The sequence below is a fragment of the Vespa mandarinia genome, chromosome 10 (genome assembly GCF_050613455.1).
Source record: "Vespa mandarinia isolate Hongniang chromosome 10, ASM5061345v1, whole genome shotgun sequence".
Classification (NCBI taxonomy): Eukaryota; Metazoa; Arthropoda; class Insecta; order Hymenoptera; family Vespidae; genus Vespa; species Vespa mandarinia.
The window spans coordinates 7,165,001-7,182,500 of NC_140819.1; the positions used below are offsets into that span (position 1 = coordinate 7,165,001).

A 17,500-nucleotide genomic window follows, 5' to 3' on the forward strand; every position below is an offset into this window, starting at 1 on the left:
ATTGAATAGTCTTTCCAAGACACAATAAAAAATACTCTTTCAGGAAAATTGCATGGTGTATTGTATGTTAAAGCTTTTATAATTTAATAATCCCTTTAAATAAATAAATAAATATATATATATATATATTGTTTCTCACTCTATCATAGGTAACATTTTATTACACACTGCCATTGTTAAAATTATATTCTGCAATCCTATAAAAAAGTTTCCAACCTGAATCAAAGTGGAATACATTGTATTATTTATGCAAGTACTTTTGATCACACAGAAGCCTTATAAGTAATAATTATCAGACGTCTATAAATCATTTATCAACCTGTATTAATCATTATTAACAAAGATAATAAGAAAAAGATTAAATATAGTTATGATAAACATGGACAATAGGAAATGATATTTTAAAAAAACGAATTTAATTACAAAAAATACTTTTCTGTATCAACAATACTCTTATATGTTTATATGTATATGTATTCTTCCTATTAAAATAATAAAAAAAGTATACAAGTAATCGTCTCTAAAATATATTGAATAAACTATACCTATATATATATATATTAATATTGAACAAATTATTTATTCTTAATCAATATAACAAGATTTTATTTTTAATAAATCTTTGATTTTATATATTAATTAAAAAAATTCATTATTCTTTGTATATGAAATTGTATTAATGAATTAATTACTGTATAAAATAGTTAATACTGTAAAATGAATTATTTTTCTTTTTATAAATAAAAAAAATCGAATACAATCTCAATCACAAAGTAGATTAGAGATAATAAAGGAACGAACGTAGAAAAAATAGGATATATTTCTAATAAGATATAGTATTGGTAAGATTAATCAATTGTTAGATTGTCCTAAGAAACTTTTACATAATGGACAATAATGTTTCATCCTTAAACAATTATCCATACAATAAGGAATGGGTGCGCAGCACCAAAATCTGAAAGAAAAAAGAAAAAAAAGAAAAATATATATATTTTCAATATTTTAACATATTCATTAACGTATTAAATAATTACAAGAGATTTTATATGATCTTACCCTATTATGCAAAGAAAAAGTGCTATTGCATGCGTTGTAATGGTTGTTTCAGTCTCCACTTCACTTAATATTCTTATACCACAATGTGGGCATATCATTAATCGTGGTTGTGATCCAAAACCTCCTCCAATCATCACATCTATTAATTAAAAATCGTTTAATTAATTAATCAGATTAGAACAAAATGCACTAAGAAAAATGTAATAAGAAAAAAAATATACTCTGTCGTAGTAGTAGCGGTGGTGCTGGTGGCGGTAGTAGTAGTAGTGGTGGTGGTGGTGGTGGTGGTGGTGGTGGTGGTGGTGGTGGTGGTGGTGGTGGTAGTGGTGGTGGTGGTGGTGCATATCCATAATAAATAGGGGGTGGAATAAAATTATGTGATGGTAAATCTTTATTCATATCGATTTTTTATCGATAAATATCTATAAAAAAAAAAATTGTGAACGTTAGAAAGATCAAATTGAACTTTATTCGATGATTCGTAAAAGACACAAGTGTTTATTATTTCACGATGTTTGTACCAATTTACAGAAATGACATAATACATTTGAGAAAATATCGAATGAAATTTTCTTAAATTTAAGAAAATTTAAGAAAATTAAACGTCAATTTAATGATGATTAATGTATAATAATTCCCAATAATTATTTTCTCTTTTCTCTTCCTCCTTTTTTTTTATTTTTTTTTTATTTTTGTTATTTTTATAATTGTTGACAAATGAGAGAAAGCTGAGTTTCTTATCTGTTAGAAGAGTGAGAAAACATTATTTAAATATAGAAATATTTATATTTAAAAAAAAAAACAAGAAAAATCTTTTCAGAGATAATCATAACATTGTTTTTCTTCGTTAATCTTTAGCCTTTAAAAATCATAGTACGTTACACAACAACGATAAGCGATAAATAAACATCCTATATATTATCATCATTACCAATGGAGACAGCATTGATCGATGTTGAAATAGTAAAAATTAAGAAAATATATTCGTTTTGTCGGGTGTTTTATTAATTAGATTATGATCGTGTGTTTTTGGAACGATTTAACAAAGTTTCCTATTCTTTGTCCTTTTTTCATTCTCCTTAAAAATCTACAATTAACCAAAATATTTCATAAAAAGAAACAAAAAAAAAAAATAAAAAAAAAAATAAAAGCAAAAAAGTCTTATTTCCTATGAAAAATAAGAAAATACATATGAAAAAAAAATTCTAAGATGATTAGAACATTCTAATACGTATATATATGGATCAATTCACTGATATCATTTCATTTTCTATGGAAAACTTTTTCCTTCTCGTGGTTTAAAAATACATAAATTGTATAAATTTATTGAAACTATGCTCGTTTGACGACGACGACGACGACGACAACGTTTTATTGCGTCATTAAATTGCGTCATTTTTAATATAAATGAATCTCTTTATGTATATTTTCTAAAAAAAAAAAATATATGTGAAAATTATAAATAACGAACGAACATAAAGACGATGCACGATTATTTTATCATTCATTGAAACGAAAAGGAATTGCGTAAACCAATAAAACTGGTTTTCCTTTTTTTCCCTCTTTTTTTTTTCTTTCTTTCTTTTTTTTTTTTTTTTTGATTCGTGTAATTCATAACTCTCCTTAGATACGTAATTATTACATTTGAATTTGTGAATCTACAATACGTATTTCCTCTTTCTCTCTCATATATATATATATATATATATATGTTTTTTTTTTGTTTTTTTTTTTTAAATCTCTTCTTTTATCCTTTTTGTTTACCTTCAGAGAAATTCTTTATTTAAACAAAAATTATTACACGAATATAATAATATACATTCGTAATAATCCGATGTTTACCTTATACAGTATCACGACTTGGTATCTCGTAAAACTATTAGATAAATCTAAAGAAATATCGATTCACTTATTACTTGTTCACTGTTCACAGACAAACTGAACTCAAGATTGATTATTTCTTACAATGTATCGGGTTAAAAAGAAAGACATTTTTCAATGGGGAAAAAAAAGAAGAAAAAAAAAAAAATCTTGATTAGTTTCTACGAAGCAGTATGATTCAATTCGATTCAATTCGATTCAATGTTCTTCTTTCCTTGATTTTTATTTATTTGTTTATTTATTTATTTATTTATTTATTTATTTATTTATTTATTTATTTATTTATTTATTTTCCCTTTTTTTTCTTTTTTTATTTTTTTTCCTTTTGATCCTTTACCTTTTGAATCATTTTGTTCGATTCCCAATTTCTCTCATTGACGAATTTTTTTTTATGACATGATGTCATTGCGCATTTGAAGGGAGTAAAAAGGGACAGGAATAGGGTGTTCTTCGATTAAGATTCTTTCCTCTTAGGGTTTTATTTATCGTTCAAATTTTCTTGTTACGATTTTATTGATGCAATGCCTTTGGGTAACTTTATCGGAAGATATAATAATCGAAGAAAAATGTTATCTAATTTTTAATACGAATGCATTGTTTATCTCTGACACGATCATCTCTCTCTCTCTCTCTCTCTCTCTCTCTATAGGTATTAATTAATCGAATAAATTGTATTCCTAAAATTATTTCATTTCCTATATTTATATTTATAGAGATTTTCTTAGATGAAGCAATTTTCTTTTATCTAAAAATATCTCTCACGACGAGTTAAGTAAAGAAAAATTATTATTATAAATAATCATAATATTATATACAATCCAATACCGCATATTGAATCTAATCAAACCAAATTATTTACAAAATTTGACATTGATGAAAAAAGAATTATTAGAACATAGTAAATGTATTATTGCGATATCAAAGAATGATCTTTTATTAAATAGTCACACTCTGTATAAATTTACGTTGTTGTTTGGAGACAAAGAAAAGGATTGGATTTGTGTAACAGCTAGGAGATAATATTTTAAGGGAATAAATTTTTCAATATTATACATACTTTAATATAACTTGTTTCATCCTAAAATTAATATTGCAAAAATTATGCTTTATTCAAAAAAACAAAAAAATTATACATGAATTAAGCGATCTCTTTAAAAAGCAATAAAAAAAATACTCTTACAGAAAATATAGCTGGCATTAATATATTGTGCGTCAGAGCTTTTTTAGTTTTATAATTACTTAAAATTTTTGGTCATACAGCCATTGTCCATTTATATATAGATACACACACATATACATGTATGCATTTACCGTATCAAAATAATAAAGAAAATATACAAACAGAAATAATCTTTAGAATTTGTTGGTTAAAATATATATATATATATATATATTTGTGCAATTTTAATATATATATATTTTTTTATTTATATAACAAATTTTTATATTTAATTATTAACAGTATCATAAAATTGAATGCAAATTTACGGTTAATTATATATTAAGTAGAAATTCATTATTCTTTGTGTATGAAATTGTATTAATAGGAATCCATAACAAATTATCTATTCACAAACAATACTTATGGACATACTATCATAATAATTATTTTTCAATTCTTATATATATATAAGATATTCAAAAAGGTTAGATATTGTATTTCTAAGATAGAAGGCACAATTGTTCATAATTAATAGAACTTTCCTTATAATTTCCAGTTTAGGAATATATATTTATAAATAAAAGAAAAATAAAAGAAAAAAAAAAAAATAAAACAGATTCTCAATCTATTCAAAATATATAAGACAATAAAAGAATGACAAATGGAAGAACAGCATGTATTTCTGTATTAATAAGTCAAATCAATTGCTTGATTGTCCCAAGAAAGCTCTACATGATGGACAATAGTGCTTCTGTATTAAACAACTATCCATACAATAGGGTATGGGTGCACAACACCAACATCTGAAACAAAAAAAAACAAAAAAAAAAAAATAAATAAAATAAAATAAAATAAAATAAAATAAAATAAAACAAAAAAGTAGATAATATTTTCAATCATTTAATATATCCCTTAACTGAATGAAATAATTAGAAAAGATGATTTTACCCGACAAGACAAAGTATCAGAGCAAATAAATGTGTCTTTGTATTAGATTCGCTCTCCACAGAAGTGGATATGCTACTTCCACAATATGGGCATGTCATTTGTTGTGTAGTTGACCCAAAAGAGATACCTGGCACAATTATCACATCTATTGATGAAAAATCATTTGAATTAATTAAAAACAAAATCAATAAGATTGAAAAAAAAAAAAGTTACATACTTTGATGTTGTTGTGGTGGTACTGGTGGTGGTGGACCACTTAAGTTATATGCAGGAGGTGGAACAAATCCAGGTGGAGGTGCATCTTTACTCATTTTAACTTTTTAATTAATAAATATCTGCAAAATTGGTATTATGAATGTTAGAAAGATCTGATCAAACGTTGTTTTCGAAGATCTGATCAAACTCGTCTTTTTTTTTTCCTTCCACAGAAGACGCAACAAGTGTTTCTATATTCACGATATCTTATAACAGTATATACGAATGACGTAGATATTATATTCGTGAAAATAACGAATGAAATTTGATATTTAAATGATATTGCAACGTTGCCTTTCAATCCCGAGTATTATTATACTATAAATCATAGTTTGCTATTATTAATTTTTATTCACCTTTACGTTTCAATTATAACAATATTTTATCTATCGTTAACACATCTTTATATATCGCAAAATTTTTATTGTCATAAATATACGTATTTCTGTTTATCTTGAAACATAAGCAAAGATTAAAACGTGGCTTTTATCGACGATCGAATTAATGATTGTTCTTATAATTATTTTTTTTTCTTTTTCTTTTTTTTTTTTTTTTTTTCTTTTTTTTTTCACACATAATTATTTAACAAATGAGAAGAAAGTTGAGTTTCTCATCTGGTAATAGAACGTGAGAGAAAAAAAAAAAGTATAAACAAGAGGAAGTAAAAAAAGAAAAGAAAATAAATACTTGTCCAAGATTATGATGATATTTTTTTTCTCGTTAATCTTTAGCGTGTATTATACAACGACGATAAGTGATAAGATAAATCATCCTATGTACTATCATTATCGTCAATTTATCTTCTTTATCTTTGTTAGGTTTTCCATCTTGACGAAAAATCGATCGTTCTCGAAACGCCCATTAGAGGTAGCATGATCGATATTGAAAAAAAAAAAAAGGAACAAATTAAGAAAATATATTCTTTGTGTTTTATTGGTCAAAGTGTCGTCGTTTTTCTTTTTTGTTATGATTTTTAAACGTTTTCGAATATTCATTTTCTTTTTTTTTTTTTTTTTTTCATTTTAAGAATCTACGATTAACCAAAGATTCATGAATATTTACTTTCACACGTAGTCGGCCATTGCAAACGTACAAATAACCAATCAGCATCCATTGAGTTTCATCTCAAAAATACAGCGTAAATTTAAATTTCATTAAACGATCTTATAAGCAATGAGGTCAAATTGTATATCTACGTGACTATTTTGTAATTATTTATTAATTAGTACTAATTCGAGTTCATGTGCACGAATATCATTGATATTATGTCATTGAAATAATGTCATTAAATCGATAATATCAGACTATGACTTAGGTTTATTATATTCGATCAAGCGTTAAATCTAAAAATATAATCGATTCAAGAAATATTTGAAATTTTACATATTACTTCGTTGTTAAAGGAGACAAAAAATATTTAATTTTTATTTCTGATTCGATCGATCAGACGTGAATAAAAGAATATCATAAAAAAAGTGATCTAAATAGTAGATAATTGCAAGGTTAGAATTTTAATTCTATCATGTTATAATCGAACATAATGAATTTTTAGAATGGCTTTTTAAAAAAAAATTATGATGACATAACGAAGTCGATGGAGGAAAAAAAAAAGAAGAAAGAAAGAAAGGAAAAAAGAGAAGATCTTTTTTAGCTACAAGAAGAAAAAAAATTTCAAATTATAAGAGGATTCAAATGTATATATATATATATATATATATGTATATATGTATATATGTATATATATATGTAAATCAATTTGCTGATATCATTATCATTAACTATAAAAACTTTCTCCTTTTCCATATTTAGAAAACATCATATATTATTCTCAAATGATATTTATTTTACGCAATAAAATAATTGATTCATCGGAATCTTTATATATATATATATATATATATATATATATATATATATACAAATTTTTTCTTTCCAAAGAACAATATGTATGACTCATATAACCGAGTTTAATCCTTATCTATAAATCATGATATATGTTAGTGCAAATAATTATCGTACGACAAATCATGATTTTAATTTCAGATCGAAATGAAAATAAATCATATATTTTATAAGTAAAATATATTATTTTACGTACGTTTGAAAGAGAAAAAAAAAAGAAAAAAAAAGAAAAAAAAAACAAACAACGGAAGATGAAAAGAATTTTCTTGTTTTGTTTTTTTAGAAAATATTAATCGTCCAGAATCGATGAATTTTCCCAAAAAATTCATATATTTATAATTTTCCATTAGTATTCCTACCTGTTGCACTTGAAACTGTGATATCCTTCTGCGATATGTACTTTCTCTCTCTCTCTCTCTCTCTCTCTTCCTCTCTCTCTCTCTTCCTCTCTTCCTTTCTCTTTTTTGGATATTTGCTTATATCCTTTTCTTCACCTTTAGAAAGATAATTTTCTTATTTACAAAATAAATATTATATAAATATAATATAATATATATATATATATATTATAATAAACGAACTCGTAACAATTGAACAATGATGGACGGCTATTATATATAATATCAAGACACCGTGGAAACTCACGGTAAAGTTAACGAAATATATGATCTTCTTATCGTGTCTTCGCTCGTTAAACGAACAAACTGAGGGAACTCTTGGATTGAAACGTTACTAGGTACGATAATATCTACCTTAATCATACACAGAGGTCGTAGTGGTAGTCAAAGAGATATGGTTTCTACGAAGAGTACTCCTGATACTTCCGGGGGACTTCTAAAAAATCACTTGATAATATGACGCATCAATATATATATATATATATATATATATATATATATATATATATATACAATATCGATCAAACATTTTCTAGATCTCTTCTTATAAATTTCTTTTTTTTTTCTTTCTTTCTTTTTTTTTTTTTTTTTTTTACCTTTTTTTTCTGTTTTCTTTTCATTACTCTTTTCGTACATCTTAATTTAACTTACAGCATTATTATTTCTTCATCATCGAGATATTCAATTATTATTTGACGAAGGTTGAAGCGACATGACGTCATTGTGCGTTTGACGACGGCTACGAAGGTGGCTGAGGAGGGCGGGGACAGGATGAACGAGAAGTAGCGATGAGTGTAATTATAATTGATTTCCTTCGATGACAAATCATTTTCTCGTTTGTGTCATGCTCTTCTTCTTCTTCTTTTCTTTTTTTTTCTTTCTTTCTTTTTTCGTTTTCCTTCCTTCTTTTTCTTTCGATCAACGTCGACCGTTCTTTCCATTTCTTCTTCTCTTATGAATCTTTCATCTTTGTTATATTCTTTTTCCATTTTATCAATCTCTATATGTAACGATAACGATTTTAATGTATCGAGATATTAGAAATGAGATTAGAACGAAATGATTGAGATACGTTGGAAATTATTCCGATATATTTCCTTTGATAAAGAATTTTGATAAAGAAATAGTATTATTTACTACGTAAAAAATTCTTTTCTTTTCTTTTTTCGCTAAAATTCTCCATTAAATAAATATAACATTTATCGAATTAAATTCTGATGAAGGGTGCAGGTTGTGTGTGTGTGTGTGTGTGAGGGAAGGGGGGAGAAACATCGGAACGATACTGATACAATAATTTATTTTTACTTCAAGATGAAATAATCGAAGATAAATTATATTATATCTGTTGTTTTTTTTTTTTTTTTTTTTTTTCATACGAAGATATTTATCTCTTAAACGATCGTCTCTTTTCCTTTTTGATAGATATAAATTATAAATCGGTAGAATTTGTTTTACCATTTAATAAGAATTCTTCTATCTAAAGTATCTCTTTCGATGATTTAACAGATAAACGTGAAATGTTACTATTAATAAAAATGTTATTATTAATAAAAATTAATATTAATACCAGGATGGATTAAAAGTTTATCAGATGATATATGTATATATAAAATGAAAAACTTTTATCTTTCACAATCTTCTATCTTGAGATCTTTTCAAGCATAATTTCTCTTTTTATTTCTTCAATTATCAATCAAGTTTTCTCGCAATTTTCAACAATTCGTAAAAATGAAATAATATGTCGTTTCAAAAGTTCTTGTAAAAGTGTAAGTGATTTTTTTTAAATCGCTCGTAGGGCGCCGCGCCTTTTCTTTTCCTTTTTCTTTTTTTCTTCTTTTTTTTTTTTCGTGGATCATATATATCTAAGGTTTGCTTGAAGAAATTCGTAACTTTTTATTTATTTATTTTTTATTATTATTATTATTATTATTATTATTATTATTATTATTATTATTATTATCATTGAAAAGAATTCGCAGGAAAAGCACATTTTTACGCGTTTCTATTTATTTATGTATGTCTGCATGTATGTATTATGTGTATATGCATATGCACGTACCATTACAAAATTCGAGATACAATTATAACGTCGATATTTGTTATTATTATTGTTGTTGTTGTTGTTGTTGTTGTTAATGTGTTTTTATTGTTTTTTTTTCTTTTTTTGTTTTGTGTCATTATCGTTAATTAGAAAATTGAATACTTTAATACTAAGTATTCGAATATATTTGGAATCGATGAATAGAAAAAAAAAAATAAAAAAAAAAAATAAAAAAAATATATATATAATAAATAAATAAATAAATAAAAAGGAGTAACTTTTAGTTGTTGTGTTGTCGTCATCGTTGGATCATTACATTAATGTTTCTAATTTCACAATAATACCATTTGTATATACCTCTCGTTTATATATTATATATATTTATATATATATATTTATATATACATATACATATATATATATATATAGCCTAATAAATTCTTTGGCTAATAGTTTTAACAATTCGAATAATAAACGCGTTATATAAACGTAACGACATAAAAATCTTATAATGGAAACAATAACGTTTTAATTTTCATTTTCATTAACTTTCCTTTTATTTTTGTTCTTTTCTTTTCTCGTTTCTTCTTTTCCTTTTTTCTCTTTTTTTTTTTTTTTTCTTTATTTTTTTCTTTCTTTTTTTTGTTCTCGTTACTTTTCTCTTATAATCGAAATTAGAGCTAATATCCAATTCAAAGAACGAGTCCTTTTTTCAAATTTTCATTTAAATCAAATTTCATATCTTAAATATGATAATTATATTATTACAATGTATCAATATGCGTTCATTCAGATATACAATACTTAAATAATTAAATTCCCGTAGTATTATAATGTAATCGTCAAATTATAATATATTGTTTATCAATCGTTCATTTAAATTAATCACCTTAACGTTATAAGTACCCTTTTTAATCTGGCAAACGATGAGAAAGCATGAGAAAAAAAATATAATAATTATAATAATAATAATAATAATAATAATAATAATAATAATGATAATAATAATAATAATAATAATAATAATAATAATAATAATAATAATAATAATAATAAAAATAATCATAATGATAATAATAATAAAAATAAAAATGATGATAACGATAATAAAATGTATTAGGAATGAGTTATAGTATCTCGCAATGGACTATATGATGTCTATAACAACTTCGATATAGATCACATGGATTAACGATTAATAAATATAAATCTAATATTCAGTTTGTGTATGTTTGTGTGTATTTTTTTTTTTTTTTTTTTTTTTTTTTTTTGACATACTACATCATACGATTAAATCACACGAGCAATCCTTGCACATTTATATGTACGTACACATACTTTTTATTCATACATATAACAAATATATAACACGATATAAGTCTAATGCAATTCGATATGCACGCAGTCGGCAGTATATATATTGAATCGACGATTTTTTTGTCTTGCCTCGAGAAAAAAAAAAAATAAATAAATAAATATATATATATATATATATATATATATATATATATACACACACACATATATATATATATATTTATTTATTTATTTAATATCAAACTTTTATGGAATGATTTGTCCTAATAAATGGAACGTCAAATATTTCGAAATTATTTGATCGAAGGAACCCAAAAAGGACAAAAAAGTAAACAATGATAAAAGGAAAAAAACAAAAAAAGATAGAAAGGAAAGTATTTCACTTATGTTAAAAAAAAAAAAAAAAGAAAAAAACAATAAGAAGAACGAAAAAGAAAAATAATTATTAAGTCTAGAAGAAGAAGAAGAAGAAAAAAGAAAAGTAAAGAGAAAAAAAAAGGATTTTCTTTTTGTTTTTAATTTATATTAAACGATTAAAAAAAAAAAAAAAAAAAAAAAACGAATTATACTTCGAACAATCACATAATAGAAGGAATTTGTTGAAAAGATCTATGGCGATCTTTCCTAACATCATTCTAATCGTCATTTTATCCTTCAATGGTATTGTAATCATTCACGATGATGATCCTCCACCACCACCACTATTCGACGTTGTTGCTGACTTTGATTTCAATTTACGTCCGAGCAATTTGCGGAAGGATGATGTCCACTTGGAACGTGTGAATCCTCCTCCTCCTCCTCCTCCTCTTCCTCCACCACTACCACTACCACCTCCTCCTCTTCCCACCGTACCCTGATCGTCCGGTTCGCTACAGCTGAGGGATTCGCTGATTTTTCTGGTTTTACTGCAGCCGCTGCTACTGCTGGTACTGCTGCAACCATTTTCGAAACACCGTGACCTGCGATCACCGACTTCCGAGGAAAACCTAAAAAAAAAAAAAATTGTCAGGTAACATTTTAACATCCACTTTGTATCGAGGCTTTGTACGGCATTTAAATGAGAATGAGATTAATATAATAACAATAAAAATAAAAATTAATAATGATAACGCGTACGGGGGAGATGCGCGAATGGGGGACATACGGTGCCGTAATTAATAAATTATTATAATTAATAAATATACCCTGAGTCAGAAGAAAATGCTCTATTTGTAGGCGGTACATTAGAATTAGCCGATGATAATGACATCGCAGCGACTAAGGTACTTGGATATGCCTCATCATCGGAGGCACTGTTACTACTGCTGTTACTGGTAGTACTACTGGTTGTACTATCGCTACTACCATTGGTACTACCACCACCGCTACTGTCAACGCTGGAGTCATCGATGTAAGCAATTTCTCGTTCAGCCAATGGGGAACTTGTCCTTGGTGTACGCGACGATGGACCTGCTGTAGTCGTTGTACTTGGTCGTAACCAAGTACACAAATCTTGTAGGGGCGCTTGAAGGCACTTGAAAAGATTCCCACTGAAATATACAATCGATCAAATTAATTCTAATGTTTCATTTTAAATAATTCAAAGATTATTATAATAATAAGAATAAGAAGAAGAAGAAGAAGAAGAAGAAGAAGAAGAAGAAGAAGAAGAAAATATTCAAATATTCAAACTTACTCATCTCGATAATCATCTACCTCAGCGAACGTACGTTGGGTATAAAGACAAATGGAACATCTTCTACGACGACGGCAAGATGTGGCATGTATTGTAGCTGCTCGAAGATGTCGTGCAGCGTGCCTAAGCGTTATGGTCTCTCGAGTGAGCGCTGCTACTCCTTCCTCTCGTCTACGTCTTTCTATACCCAATTCGTCTTCACCGATACGCAGTTTCTCCTTCAACGTTTCGTTCTATGTATTGAAAAAGACAACATATTTTAACTTAAGAGAGTCTTCTTCACCTAAGATATAACTTTTTATTTGTATACAATAAAAATAATAAATATATATATATATATATATATATATATATATATGTATATACACTAACAGAGATAAATATATATATACATACAGAGAAAGAGAGAGAGAGAGAGAGAGAGAGGAGATTATGTCCGTCTAAATTTATCCCTATCTTTCTTTCCCCCATTAAAACGACATGTTTTCTTCCTAACAGATTTCTCAAAGTAATGATGCTTAATATTTACCTTTTACTTATAATACAAATTAACAGATTTCCCTTAATGCTATATACCAATGAAGAAGAAAAGTACAACCACGTTAAAAGTCTGAACATTAGCTAAACTATTTTCATCATCTTAGTCAATACTATACTCTCATCGATAGGATATATTTTCTTGCTAAAATATTTCTTTTTTTTTTTTTTTTTTTTTTAAACAAACTCAAAACTTAAAATACAAATTTTTTATTTATAATAAAAATTAGTTAAATTATCTCTGCTGTTCTATTGAAAAAAAAAAAAAAAAAAAAAAAAAAAGAATAATCATATTCGTCTCTCAAATCAACTCTGTACGTTTATCCTTTATATATATATATATATATATCCTTTATATATATATATACATAATATAAATTTATATATATTATATATAATTATAATCCTTTATAATTATAATTGTAATATTTCTAAAAATGATAAAAGAAGCAAATAAAGTAGTAGAGATAATATTTGAAATATATGATTATTATTTTATCTAGAAGAGTTTTTTTTGGATCCGTCCATGTTGATTGTTCTTTCTTACTTCTTTCTCAAGGGCATCACGTTCAGCTCGAATGACGGTGGCCTGTCTTATGACGTCCAGCCGTGCCCTTTCGAGGGATTGCCTAGTCGCTTCGTTTTCTGCAAGCTGAAGTTGCAATCGTCTTAGAGTCGTTTCGCGCTGTTGATCCAAACGATCGCGGGCTGCTATATAGCTGTCACGCTCCACCTTCGCACGTTCGACTTCTTCCTCCAATCGAAGACTTCGCTCCAGTTGTAGGAAGAGATCGTCCTCTTTACCTCTTAATTCTGCCTCGCAGCCCTCTAATCTCTTTTCCAAACAACGACGTGCCTCTTCCAGTTTGTCTCTTTCAGCCTGAAATCCAATCATTTATTGTATTTTATTTTATTTCATTTTATTTTTTTTTTTAATTTTTTCTTCTTAGGAAGAAATGTTCAATTACACAATAATAAAAAGAATAAATACATTCGTATGAATTTTTTGTTATTGAATTTTTTTTTTTTTTTTTTTAACAGGACGGAAAACTTGTTTATACTCATTCTGTTACGGAGAGTAAAAAATATTTTTTTTTTTTTTTTTTTTTTTTTTTTTTTTTTATATATATATTTAAGAAAGTCTCGTCCGACCAATCTCGGACAATATGAATATAATATAAATTGATGATCCTTTCTCTTAACTACAAATAATTTAATTTACCAGTATGATCTCTAAATGCGATTGTTATTAAAGGATCCAATTAATAATTTTTACAATTTCAATATAAGCGTTTAATTGAAATATAATAATTAGTAAAAAGAAAGAGAGATAACGTAAAATTTAATGATTAAATTCTCTAGATTTGAATCTTTCCCATTGTAATTATAAAAAAAAAAAACAAAAAAAAAAAAAAAATAAAAAAAAACAAAGAGATTAGTTTTAAATGAGGAAGAAAAGAAGAAGGAAAAAAAAAAGAAAAGTATTGTCCTTTCTTTTACTTTTTCAAGTTCAAACGGCGTATTTTAAAAGCATGAAATTGTTAAACGATTCAAACGTGTTTCACTTCATATTGGACATTATGCGAGACAATATGCATTGTTATTCAAAGGATGCATAACTAAAAGTTAATCTTTCATTATGCGAATAACCTTGTTTATCTATAATTGACGGCCAGAAGAGGCCTACGCACGTATCTTTGAGATACTTTACAGTAATCTAGAGAATGGTACAGACGTATTTCCTCTGCTCCCCTCCCACCCTCCAGCCTCTCCCGTCATCCTCCTCCACTTCACCCCACCCCAACCCATCCCACCCCTACTACTCTATCTCACGGGATTGACGCAATCAATGTCTTAGCTTTATGCCGTTGTTTGTAGGTCAGCTAGGTGCATGCGCGAGCAGGCTAAGGTCGACGATCCTCTTATTGCAACTAACGCGACTTTTATAGCCCCTCCTCCCCCACCAACCCCTCGCCAGAGCAAACATCATAAACTATTAAGAAATATATGATAAATAAGAAGGAACTAAAAAATAAAAAGGAGCGTTGGGGGTAGAGCGAAGGACGGGGGAAGGCATGAGGAAGAAAAGGAAGAAAAACAAAAAGGAAAGATCATTCACAAAAAATTGCAAAATTTATATAAAGAATTTTTTTACCATTAGTCAAGATGTGACCAAGTAAAATTAATTTTTTTCTTTGTTCTTTTTTTTTTTTTTTTTTTTTTTATCTAAGTAAATATTTTCTCCTGTTTTAGATCCAAACGAAATATTGTATTAACGAAATTTAATTGTCGAAAAGATAAATAAATAAGGTGGATTCTCGCTAAAACTCTTGCTCGTGAATTTGGTGAAAAAATGGAGGTTTTGGAAAAAAAAATTTGGTGAAACGACGGAGAAATGATTTTCTAAAAGTATTCTTACGTATATAGAAAATCTTAACGCTATGTATGAGAAAAAAAGAGAGAGAGAGAGAGAGAAAATTACTAAATTCGACATCGATAAAGAATATTTATTATTAGAAGAATTAATGATTCGATTTTATTGCGAGATCAAATGCATGATCTCTTCTAAATAATAATATCATTCTATAATGAGATAACATTAGAAACCATACAAAAAAAAAAAAAAAACGATAATAAAATTGGAATAACTGAGCAACGTGAAGTAGTTCCAGTAAATGGAGAGAGAGGAAAAAAAAAAAAAAAAAAAAGAAAAAAAAAGAAGAAGAAGACGAAGAAGAAGACGATGAAGTTAGGAAAGCCAAAGAAAAGAGTTAAAGTGATGGTGCCAAAGGAAGGGACGAAACCAGTCTGGCAAGATGAAAAGTAGATTAAGCCAAGACCTCTCTCTCTCTCTCTCTCTCTCCCTCTTCTTTATTTCCTTTTCTCGTTCTTTCGTCTTATGTTATAGTCGACTGTAGAATAGAAGCATTTGTATGGCTTACAACACGCCTCCTTCAACTATATCTGTATGGAGAGAAGGAAAGCACTTCTCTCATCGTAAATATATAAACTCATACGAGTACAAAACGTGACTAGGACACACCAAGAGAGAAATAGAGAGAGAGAGGGGGATGGAGGGGGGAGGATATAGGAGAGAAAGATATATACGTATAGATAACTAGACTTTCCTTTCGGAATGCATCCGATGTCTGGTTCGATAATAAGTGCATAGGACACGTACAGGGTGACTCAATTGATCTAAAACATATATTACGTATACGTAAGTAAATACACGATGAAACAATTATGATTGTTTCTTTTCAACATCCAATTTTCTCTAATTTTTTTTATAATTATATATTTTTTCATAACTGTATATAGAAAGAGAGTGAGAAAGAGAGAGAGAGAGAGAGAGAGAGAGAGAGAGAGAGAGGAGAGAGAGAGAGAGAGAGAGATGTACGATTAGATGATTAGAGTGATACGATTTATCTAAAACTTGTTTATAAGTAATAAAGCAAAGATTCATCCTTTTAAAATATTTATAAATACGTGAATATTTTTTCCAAGTTCACAATAACAGCAACAACAACAACAACAATAGTAATAATAATATATGTTATATTTAGATTGAGTGACACTCTTCTTATTTAAAAACGAAAACAAAAAAAAAAAGAAAAAGAGAAACAAAAAAAAAAACAAAAAAAAAAATCAAAAAAGAAAAAGAAACCAAAAACAATTATACAGGATAGATACTTTGAATAGAAACGTAAAGCATAATGAATCACCCTGTATACCTGTTTAGAAGATACATTAGATATGCACGTAGAACTAGGTTCATCTTTAATTTATCAAACAAGTAGAGTAATAATAATAATATTAGGAAAATATCCTCAATTTTTTTCTCCTCCCTACCCCTCCTACTCTTTGAACCTTTCAAAAGAGTACTCTTCTCTTCTCCCTTACTTCTCATTAATCCTCTTGGTTTCTTCTTTAGCAACGCGATCATTTATTCTCGTTTATTTATTCTATCGTTCGTTCGTTCGTTTATTCGTTCGTTCGTTCTTCGTACTTGTGCTCCCCTTTTATAGAGCTAAAGAAAGGAATTTCTTCCTGCAAGCTAATGCACCGTGCTAATTGGCAAATTTACGGAGAAACTACTGCAACGGAATGAATGATCGCTTATCCGATCCCAATATGGCTGGAATAAAACGTTTCCCCACTTCTTTCCCTCTTTTCATCGTCATCGTCATTCTCCCCACCCTTATCATCACTACACCCCTCCCCCAACCCTTCACCAAGCCACTTTAATCAGAGACGTCTTAACTTCTCTTTAACTATTTTTCTTTTTGTTTGTTTTTATTTTTTTCTTCTTCTTCTTCTTCTTCGCT

General features: G+C 27.3%; 4 protein-coding genes across 11 annotated transcripts in view; 1 reads left to right on the plus strand and 3 right to left on the minus strand.

Annotated features, from left to right (window-relative positions):
• awd (nucleoside diphosphate kinase) overlaps positions 1–418 on the plus strand; it is a 1,647-nt gene extending 1,229 nt beyond the window's left edge. The window contains exon 4 of one of the 2 annotated variants that reach the window (XM_035875039.2): positions 150–418. The gene's annotated coding sequence lies outside the window, so the exon portion shown is untranslated. Of the gene's footprint in view, positions 125–149 lie in introns of those variants that run through there. The other variant, XM_035875037.2, reaches the window with a different exon arrangement.
• A 384-nt stretch (positions 419–802) lies between these two features.
• Positions 803–3,025, minus strand: LOC118445515 (uncharacterized). Its single transcript, XM_035875114.2, has 4 exons — positions 2,899–3,025; positions 1,278–1,478; positions 1,057–1,195; positions 803–955 (listed from the first exon to the last, which is right to left on the minus strand). The coding sequence occupies exons 2-4, from the start codon at positions 1,453–1,455 to the stop codon at positions 853–855; spliced, it is 420 nt and encodes a 139-aa protein (XP_035731007.2). The 5' UTR covers positions 1,456–1,478; positions 2,899–3,025; the 3' UTR covers positions 803–852.
• A 1,023-nt stretch (positions 3,026–4,048) lies between these two features.
• LOC118445417 (lipopolysaccharide-induced tumor necrosis factor-alpha factor-like) lies at positions 4,049–7,999 on the minus strand. Of its 7 annotated transcripts, none has more exons than XM_085659768.1 (6): positions 7,786–7,943; positions 7,564–7,698; positions 5,990–6,150; positions 5,265–5,382; positions 5,048–5,174; positions 4,050–4,902 (listed from the first exon to the last, which is right to left on the minus strand). In XM_085659768.1, exons 4-6 carry the CDS (start codon positions 5,356–5,358, stop codon positions 4,800–4,802), a joined length of 324 nt encoding a protein of 107 aa, XP_085515894.1. In that variant the 5' UTR covers positions 5,359–5,382; positions 5,990–6,150; positions 7,564–7,698; positions 7,786–7,943; the 3' UTR covers positions 4,050–4,799. The 7 variants fall into 7 exon arrangements, with proteins under 7 accessions (XP_085515895.1, XP_085515894.1, XP_085515893.1 ...); XM_085659765.1 differs by having other exon boundaries at positions 4,428–4,902; positions 5,048–5,192; positions 7,786–7,942; XM_085659767.1 differs by lacking the exon at positions 5,990–6,150 and having other exon boundaries at positions 4,053–4,902; positions 7,786–7,942.
• A 3,260-nt stretch (positions 8,000–11,259) lies between these two features.
• LOC118445413 (uncharacterized) overlaps positions 11,260–17,500 on the minus strand; it is a 15,483-nt gene continuing 9,242 nt past the window's right edge. Inside the window, exons 3-6 of the mRNA XM_035874849.2 lie at positions 13,720–14,052; positions 12,636–12,868; positions 12,145–12,489; positions 11,260–11,946 (exon numbers count right to left, since the gene is read on the minus strand). Of these exons, the coding sequence (XP_035730742.2) occupies positions 11,634–11,946; positions 12,145–12,489; positions 12,636–12,868; positions 13,720–14,052 (1,224 nt within the window). The 3' untranslated portion in view covers positions 11,260–11,633. The remainder of the gene's footprint in view (positions 11,947–12,144; positions 12,490–12,635; positions 12,869–13,719; positions 14,053–17,500) is intronic.